Source organism: Nannospalax galili, unplaced genomic scaffold (genome assembly GCF_000622305.1).
Source record: "Nannospalax galili isolate Female #2095 unplaced genomic scaffold, S.galili_v1.0 scaffold266, whole genome shotgun sequence".
Lineage (NCBI taxonomy): Eukaryota > Metazoa > Chordata > Mammalia > Rodentia > Spalacidae > Nannospalax > Nannospalax galili.
Window position 1 is genome coordinate 3122429 of NW_008355390.1, and position 10897 is coordinate 3133325.

Here is a 10897-nt window from a genome sequence, read left to right on the forward strand (position 1 = left end):
TGGTTTCCCCATGGTGGAAGGGTTACTCTTGTTTTTGTTTTTGTTTTTTTAAAGCTTAGCATAATATCCTTTAAGTGAATCCATGTTGATGCAAATAACAGAATTTATAGAATTTTTTTCTTTTTAAAAGCTGAATAGTAATTCTGTCTAGATACAGACCACATTGTTTGTTCATCCACCTCTGATGGGAACTAGGGTTGATTCTGTATCTTTGAGACAAATACTTTAATACAAAGATGGGCAGGACCAGTGAGATTATCTTAGGGATAAGACATTTTCCCTATAAGCCTGGGGACCTAAGTTTGATCCCTGGAGTACCCATAAAGGTATAAGGAAAGAATTGATTCTACAAGTTTGTTCCTTGACTTCCACATGCATGCCATAGTGTGTGCATGCAGACACACATGCATACAATAATACAATGAATTATAAATAAAAATTTAAATGAGCAAAGGTGCTAAACATATTTCACAAAGGGAAATATACAAATGTATGATAGGTACATAAAAATATTCAGCCACTAATCATTATCAATTATTATGGAAATACACATAAAACTCACAATAGTATATCATCTAATATCTGTTAGTATGACTTTTATCAAAAATACAAGAAGTATCACATTTTGGTGAGTATGTGTAATAACTGAAATACTTTACACAATTATAAATTACACAATTTTCATAAGTGTAAATTACTATAACCATAAAGGAAAATGGTGTGGAGGGTCCTTAGAAACTATAGATGAAGCTAACATAAATTCCAGTAAAAAACAAAAAGAAAAAACAACCCCCCCAAAAAAATCCCTCAGTATTTTGAAGAGCTATCTATATTATAGTGTTGCAACAATGAGCTAATTTTAATGACAATGACAAAAAGAGAAGTTGATCCAAGTATTATTTAAAATGAAGATCAAGTAAGTTCTACTAATTTTCCACTTCTCCTTTATTGTAGCCCACAATGTCATGTCTACAGTTCACTCACATCTTATAGAAAGCTTCTTGTTTGGAATTCTAAACACAAAATTGTTTCAACTGTGGATGTCTACTAATTTTGGTGATGATGTCCACCAAATAAGTCTCATGTTTTCTGTGTTATACCTCATCTTTAATTTTTGTAAGTGGGAGTATGCTTCAAATTAAGTGGCATAGAAAGAGTCAATGTAAAAATATATCCATCCTTGGAAAACACATACCATGAAAAAAGTTTGTATTTTTTCAGTAGAAGATTTTTGTTCAAATGATCTAACAAAAATATAAAAGGTATGAACAGCTGTACATAGAGAACAAGGTATCAAGGTCTGTTAAACAAATACTAGTGTAAAGCAAAGGAGAATTTGGCAAAAATCACAATTGTAAGTACTTTACTATTCCTTTCCTAAAGAAACCATTTCATGACTAGTTATACAAAAAATTGTGGGTAGTAAAAGATTTAATAAATTATACACTGGGTTGCAAGTTATATAAAGAATTTTATTTCCCAGAACAGAATGTACATACTTTGCAGATACAATAGGCCCTCGATATCTGCAGATTCCCCAACACCCAGTTCCAAATTGAATATGCATCGTTCCTGAACATATAGAACTTCTTATAATTACTCCCTAAATAATAAAGTATACCAACTACTTATAAATCATTTACATAATATAAGGTATCAAGCTATCTAAAGCCGATTTAAAGTGTACAGGAGGCTATGCATGGGTTACATGCAAATGCTACATCATTTTACATATGATTTGAACAACCTCAAAAATAGTGTAGGAGAGTAGGGTTCCTGGAACCAATGTCCTGTAAACACAAAGGATGACTGAGCCTGTATACTATTTCAAATCTCAGTTATTACAGTATTACCTACATTTGAAGTGAAATCATTCTAGGGATTAGGGAGAGGACTTAGTGGTTAATGACTTAGTGGTTAAGAACATTGACTGTTCTTACAGAGGACCCATGTTCAGTTCCCAGAACTTACATGGCAGCTAATAACCATCTATAACCTCAGTTCCAAGGAATCCAATGCCCTCTTCTGGCCTCCACAAGCACTGCATGACACAGGTGTACTCACATGCAGGCAAAACACTCATTCATAAAATAAAACTAAATAAAAGGGAATTTACTAAGAAATCATTCTAACTACATACAAATTAAATATACTTTTCTTGATAACACTTAGATAAAAATTAAATTAATAGATCAAGTAAGACTAACTACTAGAAAAATGTCATATTATTAGCCTGTTTGCCACAATTACTTCCTCAGAGAAGTATAGCAGATGTTGCTAAGTAACCACACTAGTATCTTTTGGCACAACCTCAGAATCATGTTCAACCCAGACTTCTGATTCAGTCCCACAAATGATTTGGAGTTGGCCTGTGAGAGAGATAATACCTACTTACCAAACCTATACTATGTTTTTCTATCGCATTTAGGAACAAGATGGTGGAATTCAGGTCCATGATTAAAAATAGTTTTGAAAGCTCTGGGTAGAGAAACTGGGAAAAACAAATTTTCATTTATTATAAAACAGAAAATGGTTATATTTGTTAAAAAATTTACAATATGGAGTAAACAGAGTAAATTAATAAATTAAGCTACCATGAGTCCTTAATAGTTTGATATATGATAAATTTACCAAAAAAGGGAATATACTTTCAAATAAGTTAGAAATAACTAGTTAAAAAATATAAGGAAACTTTAATTATTTTTACACTGCCAAAGATTTATAAAATAACAAAGTATAAACTTAGGAAGGTTGGACTTACACAAAAATTACAAGTTATTGAGATTTATAGAATTTTAATGAATTGCAACAGAGAAATATCTCTTTGAGATTCTAGAATAACAGATGCGTTACACTCATGTCTGAGAAGGAAAAGACACAACACTGAACCTTAAGAACTTCCAACTAATCAATCAGTAAAATTGAACCATTTATAACACCAAGAGGTTACAGAATCCAGCTAAAGTTTTAAAACAATGAGAGAATTATGGCTCAGTTGAGATGTTTTCCCTCTAGTTAGTGAAGCTTATGCTACCATTAATGTTAATACTCTGCTCATTTTGCTTCTAGGTGAGCTGACTGGAAGGTCTGGAATATTGACCCTGGCCATCATTGGACTTTTTCTAAACTCCACTAGTTTTAAACCAGGAGGAGTCAAAGCATTTCTTCTCATGTAAATAGCTAGCCTATTCTTACTTTGTTTCATACCCTGGAAGTTGTAAAATTGCAATAATAATTATGCCTACATGGTGTGAGTAAAATATTGACATGGTGACTATGCCATGAGAAGCTCCAATATTCCTTTTTGGCATATGGCCTGAGATCTTTTCATTTTAGATGAAATTTATAACCTCCTCATGAGTTCACACTGGTTCTTTTTTTCTTACTGAGTCATATCCCCTTTTTTTGGTGAAGATTTTGACTTCTATCACTATTCTCCGTGTTGTCAATAAACATATACTCTTCTGGATTTCAGGTTCTGAACTGGCTCCATACCTATGAGTATGCCCACCATCACCCTCAAGCCTCTTACTTTCATAAATAACCAATACATCATGACAATTCCTGGAATCTATTTAAAATATGACATGCACCAACCCCGACTCAAGATGATAGTGTTGAATACTGTCGAATGCCTTCACAACCTAAATAAGATCCACTCTACTGTCTCAATGAGATGGCATCTCCAACTCTCTCATCTTTTTTACTTAGTTCCTGCTGGTCCCTCATTTTTGACAACTCTGCAACCACTACACCAATTTATTAATTCACTTATCCTTCAGTGAGTCACCCACCTTATATTCACAATTCCCCCTTATCCAGGTTGTTTTGGCTTTTCTTCTCCTTTACCCAAGTACTGAGCTATTTTCATGGCAAAACTCTGATTTGTGCTCCCTGCCACCTCTGTGACTCCTGCCACTTTCACCACTCTTGGCTAACCATGATAATCAAATTGCAGCTCCTCAGTCATGCTGAACACACTCCCCTGTTTGGACTTGAAACCAGTTCTGGAATGTGCTTCTTCTACATAGTTCAGAAGTGAATGCCTCACTTTCTTTCATGCTTCTGTTCATGTATAACCTTGCTAGAATGAACTTCCCCAAATAGAAGGGACCTCCTTGCCAGCTTATACAACCTTTCATGCCTGTCAAAATGACTTCCCCTAAATCTATTATTGTCCCTCCAGGCTATTGGTTGTGCAGCTTTGGACAATAAAATAATAAAGATGCCTAAATCTACTGGTATTTGCCTATGACACTTATGGTAAGAAAAGGCTGTGCTCTGTTGAAATCTTAAAAGATCTATATTTACCAAAAAAGTAACTTTTAATAAATATTCAGAAGCTTTTGCATTGTGCATAAATTATTACAGATGCACACAGACACATATACACATGCACACACACACATCCACCAACACATGAACGTGTGCATCCCATATATCTACTGGATGAGTTTTCAGTTTGTCTATTTCATACACAGATGCATCTTATGAGGCCTTAATATCATCACCTTAATATCGAAGCCAAAGACACATGCTACAAGTAAAACTAAAGTCCAAGCTCACCAATCAAATAAAATCAAACCATATTTAACAGTACAAATGATTGTGCACCATGACTACTGTTTTGAGTTTATATCAATAACTTCCCAGCTTTCCAGAAAACTCAGTTCCTTGTGATCACACACCGCTGGTTCTTATAGTCCTTCCACTTCTGCTTTGCTCCCTGAGCTTTGGGTAGAAGAGGTTTGATATAGGTATCCAATTCAGGGACAAGCACTCTGCAGACTCTTACTCTCTGCACTTTGGCCAGTTGTGGCTTTCTGGGTTAATCACCATCTGTTGCATGAGAAAACTTTGCTGGTGAGAACTGAGAGATACATTAATATTCTTTTCACCTCCTGTTCTACAATGTTCCCTGAGTCTTAGGTATAGACATTGCTTTGTAGATATGTCACTTAGGACTGGACACCTCAAAGATACTTTGTAATAGTCTCCATCTGTTGCAAAAATCTTCTTTGGTGAACTGTGAGAGATACTTGTCTGTAAATATAAGGATACATATTTAGAATACAGTAAGAAATTACATTGGTCTAGGGATGTGACAAAAGTAGGTTTTTCTCTAGGATATGATTTCTCCAGCCTTGTGTATTGGCTATGCTTACAGGACCACAAGAGTTCCCTCCCATTCAGTGGCCTTAAGTCCAATTAGACAACTTTTGATTATCCCTAAGGTAAAAGTGCTACTACTGCACCAGTAGAGACTATTTTCTGGGTCGGTAATTGTGGTTCATAGACTTTACAGGTGGATAGAATCATTGATTGGTTTTCTCCTTTGGCAGTTTGCATAGTATCTCCTGATAATATGGGAGATAATCTTCAGGGAGGTGACTTCCAGGTCAGTTCCAGCTCAATTGCTCCTCATTCTGTGCCTGAAGTATGCCATGTCTTCAGCAGTAGGGTCTTACCTTCAAGTTCTGGGAGGCAATCAAGTGCTTGATACTAGCCTGTGTTATTTTGGGAGTCTCTTGGACTACCCTAACAACTCAAAGGGAAGTTTCCCCTGTCTGACACTGTGTTTTTTGTTATATAGCTTCCAGATGTATACATGCCAAACATATATATATATATATATAGTAATATTTCAGTAGACTTTTGAACTAATACACTTCCCTCTGCTCTTTCACATCACCTAAGCATTTAAATACATTATTTGACTCATAATTCTAGTGGTTGGAAGATCCAGGAAGCCTGATGCTATTCTAGTGACTCCCCAACCCCAACCAGCTATATCACATGACAGCAAAGCAGAATATTAACCAACTATATTCAGAATGAGCTGTGTGTAAGCAAAGAAGAAAAGAGAGAGTGCAAAGACTTGCTGATTTTGTAACTACTTCTCATAAGACCTCATCCATTCTTGCTAGACAAGACCCACTACTGTGTTTTAGCTCTAATCCATTTTAAAGGGCAAAGCCCCATAACTTAATTACCTTACACTAGGCTCAAGCTCTTTAAAGTTCCATTACCTCAATGCTGCCGTGCTGGGGATCAAGTTTTAGCATGTGAACCTGTGGAGGACTAACCATCTCTATATCAAAAACCAAGTCAGTTTTATGCCTGAAATGCAAGGGTGGTTCAACTTGCATAAATCAGGCAACATGATGTACCACATTACCAAAACGAAGGAAAAAAATATCACACAATCTTCTCAGTAAATCCAGAAATAGGTTTGGAAAAAATATCTTTTCACAATAAAAACAAGTCCACAGCCTAGTTTTAAAAGGAAATAAATTAACAAAAGAAGAATTAACAGAAAAATGGACAAACCCACAACTAATATAATCAGAAAAAAATCCGAAATCTTTTGCTGGCCCGTTTATTGATTGGTAATTTTATTTCCTTAGTGTATTCTGGATATTAGCCCTTTGTCTGATGTATAGCTTGTAAAGCTTTTCTTCCATTCCATAGGCTGTCTGTGTGCTCTGCCGATACTTTTATTTGATGTGCAGAAAAGTTTTAAGTTCATATAGTCCCATCTGCTAATTCTTGGGACTAATTCCTGTGCTACTGATGTTCTATTCATAAAGTTCATGTCTACCACAATGTCCTGAAGTATGTTCCCTATATATTCATCTAGGAGTCTAAAGTTTTAAAGTAAGGTCTTTCTTTGATCCATTTTGAATTGATTTTTGTACAGGTGAAAATTGTTGATTTAATTCATTGTTCTGCAGGTGGAAATATAGTTTTGTCAACACTATTTATTGAGTAGGCTATCTTTTTCCAAATGTATGTTTTTGCCTTTTGAAATAAAAATTAGATGGGCATAGTTTTGGCAATTTATTTTTGAATCCTCTAATATGTCCTATTGGTCTACTTATCTGTTTTTATACCAGTACCAAGCTGTGTTTATGACTATAGCTTTGCAGTCAGGAACTGTGATACCTCCGTCTGTGTTCTTACCCCATAAGATTGCTTTGGATATTTGTAGTCTTTAATGGCTCCATAAAATTTTTGGATTATTTTTTCTAGTTCTGTGAAATACAACATTTGAGTTTCTATAAGTATTGCACTAAATCTGTTGGTTAATTTTTGGAGTATTAGCCATTTTAACTATAATTCTGCCAATCCAGGGGTATGAAAAGCCTTTTCACCATCTAGTATCTTCTTTGATTTCTGTTTCAGTGCCTTGAAGTTTTCATTGTAGAGGCGTTTGTCTTCTTTAGTTAGGTGTATTCTTAGGTGCCTTTTTTTTTTTTTCCAGAAGAAGCCATTACAGCTTTAACATACTTAACAAGTTTACAGAGCAAAGATACATCTCTTTCAAAAGTGGTTATAAAATGTTTAGGTTCGCTGTTGAATTAATACAGTTATACAATATTGAACTCAGTAGAATCCCTGTATGACATAAAATTGAATGAGTTTTTAAACTTTTAAAAAGATCTCCATTTCATTTTGGTTGCAAATTTGAATGGGATATTTTTTTCTAGTTTCCTCCTCTGAGAGCATATTGTCAGTATATAAAAAGGCTACCTCTTATATTAATTTTGTATCCTGTAACTTTACTGTATTTATTAGATCTAGGAGTTTTCTAACAGATTCTACAGTGTATTTTTCCATAGAGAATCCTGTCATCTACAAATAAGGATAGTTTGGTCACTTCTTGTAATTTTATCCCCTTTAAGCGTTTCTCTTGTGTTAACTGCTATAGCTAAGACTTTAAGCCCCATATTAAATAAGAGGGGGGAAACTTCTCTTGTTCCTGATTTTACAGGAAATACTCTCAATGTGTCCCTGTTTAATATAATGTTGACTCTAGGTTTGTTGTATATAGCCTTTATTATTTTAAGGTATCCTTCATATATTTCCAACCTCTTCTAAACTTTTACCGTCTTTTAAAATAAGCTTTTATTAAAAGGCATGTTGAACTCTGTCAAATGCCTTTTTAGCATCAATGAAGATGATTATGTTTCTGTCCTTAAGGGTGTTTATATGGTCTATTACATTTATATATGTTGAACCAAACTTGCTGTTCTGGAATGAAACCCACTTAGTGATAATGTATAAGGTTCTTAATGTGATCCTGAATTCTGTTTACAAGTATTTTGTTGGGAGTAGTTATATCCATGTTCCTCAAAAATGTGAAATTTTCTTTTTTGTTGTTGTTGCATCTTCCTGATTTCTATATCAGAATAATACTGACTTTGTAGAGAAAAACTGATGTATTCCTTTGCTTTCTATTTTGTGGAAGTATTGGTATGAGATTTTCCCTGAAAGTTTGATAGAATTCACCAGTAAAACCCTTTGTCCTGGGCTTTTCTTTGAAGGGAAACTTGATTATAGTTTCTATCTCATTATTTGTAATAGGTATGTTTACATTATTTATTATCTTCTGGTTTTAATTTTGGTAGAGAATATCAATTTAGAAATTCATCTGCTTCTTCTAGGTTTCCCAGCTTTTTAGAATATAGGTTTGTGAAGTAATCTCTAATAATTGTATTTCACTGGAATCTGCTATATTGACACCCTTCTGGTCTCTATTTTGTGTCTTCTCCCTTTTCTTCTCCCTTTTTCCTTTTGTCAGATTTGATAAGGATTTCTCAATCTACTTTTACAAAGAACCAAATGTTTGGTTAATTTGACATATTTTTTAGTTTCTGCTTCATTAATTTCTTCCCTGGCCTTTATTTCTTACTATCTTTTGGGGTCAGGATATGATGCTTCTTGTTTTTCAAGCACCTTGAGATGCACCATTAGGTTGTTTATTTGATATCACTCAGATTTATTTTTTAACTTTATTTTATTTGTTTTTATTGAATTTTTGTGTATTTCATATAGAACATCTCAAACAATCTTAATCATCTTCATACTCCCATCCCCATCAACACCCTTCCATAGCCTCCCCTCTGTCATCCATGTTAAGGCCCACTGTGTCAAGTCAGTGTCCACAGATGTTCTCCAGTGAAAATTCATCCACTGAGGTCTAGTCAGCCTATCTACAGTCCCTTGTTTTAGGAAGATCAGCTCTTCTTCACCTGGCAGGAATCAGTTGCCAATATTTCTTCAGATAAGATTGGGATCTGCTGTTCATTTTCCCAGTTCTATGCTGGGTCTTGTCTGCCTGAGTTTGCATGGGACTTGTGTATACTGAGACTATTGCCATAGAATCTTATGAGCAGGTTCCCAGGAGCTTGTAGGACTCTGTTTTCATATGGTCATGTACCTCCTTCTTGGCTCTTACAATCTTTCTGCCCCCTCTCCCACAATGGTCCCTGAGCCTTGGGTGGGTAAAGTTTAATAAAGGACTCCTGTCCAAGGACCAGCATTCAGAAGATTCTTGACCTCTACACTTTGGCCATTTGTGACCTTTCATGTTCCTAGCCCTCTGCTGCATGAGGGTGCTTCATCAATGAGAACTGAGAGATTGATTAGTGCCCTCTTCTTTACCCCTGTTCTATGTTCCATGAACCTTAGGTATAGAGGTAGCAATGTAGATGTGTCACTTAGGCCTGGGCAATTCATAGACAATGTCTGTGTGTGACCAGTTGTGGTACTTGGTAATAGTCTCTGACTGGTGCAAAATGAGCTTCTTTGATGAGTGGTGAGTGGGATATTTGTCTGTAAATATAAGAGTACACATTTTACACAGTCAGAAATCACATTAGTCTAAGGATGTAAGAGTCTTGGGGTTTTCTCTAAGATTTATGATCACATGTGTATTTGGTTATGTTTACATTACCACAATGGAGTTTCCCCACATTGAGTGGACTTCTTAATGTGAGTCCTAATCGCTACACTTTCCTCTTAGGACTATCTTGGTAGCATCCTGGAGTTCTGATAGGTTGTGTTCTCATTATCATTTTTCACTAGGAATGTTAATATTCCATCTCTATTTTCTTGGATAACCCAGTGTTGTTTCAAGAATGTATTGCTTAGTCTTCCAGTGTTTTTGTGGTTTCTCTTATTCTTAAGTTGTACTTTCATTCCATAAGATGCAAGGAATTATCTCTTTTTTGTTTTTATTGAGATTTGCCTAGTATCTTATAATGTGTTCAATTTGGAAAAGGTTCCATGTGCTGCTGAAAAATATGTATATTTCCTGTCTGTTTGGTGGCATATTCATATATTAGTAAATCAAGTTGATCCATAGTGTATTTTAGCTCTAACATCTCTTTACCTTTTAAAAAAAATTGGAAAATCTATATAAAAACTAGACTGGGTGTTGAAGTCACCCATTTTTATTGTATCATAGTCGATATGACTTTTTATAGCTTTTAATGTTTGTTTAGGGCTCCAATATTTGGTACATAAATGTTACTATTGCTATAAATTCTTGGTGAACTGTTCCCTTTATAAACATGTAGTGTCTGTTTTTATGTCTTATAATCAGTTTCAGTATGAAGTTTATTTTATCCAATATAAGAATAGCTACACCTACTTGTTTATGTTTTGCATTTCCTTGATATTTTGTTTTGATTCCTTTATTGTTGGGTTTTTTTAATGTCTTTGCTGACTAGGTGTGTTTCTCAGAAAGTAAAATGTTAGCTAGATTTTAGGCAACAGCTCAATTCTATCTCTATGTAAATCAGACTACAGTTTTAGTATTTAGTATTTCCTTTAAAAGATTTCATGGGGCTAGAGAGATGGCTCAGTGGTTAAGAGCAATGACAGCTCTTGCAGAGGATCCATGTTCAAATCCTAGTATCCCATGTTGGCTAATAACCATCCATAACTCCAGTTCCACAGGATCTGATGCCCTCTTCTGACCTCCATGGACATTGCATAACATGGGTGCACTTATATACATGCAAGCAATACACTCATACAAAAAATACATAATACAAAAATAAAAATGCACAAAAATACAAAAAATATATAAAAATACAAAAAAAATAAG

General features: G+C 34.8%; 1 protein-coding gene across 1 annotated transcript in view; it reads left to right on the forward strand.

The window, feature by feature from the left end:
• Positions 1–10897, forward strand: part of LOC103749717 (sodium/hydrogen exchanger 10-like) — a gene marked incomplete at its 3' end in the record, with an annotated part of 27298 nt that overhangs the window by 14173 nt on the left and 2228 nt on the right. The window contains 2 exon segments of the mRNA XM_008852540.1: positions 955–1116; positions 3070–3172. Of these exon segments, the coding sequence (XP_008850762.1) occupies positions 955–1116; positions 3070–3172 (265 nt within the window).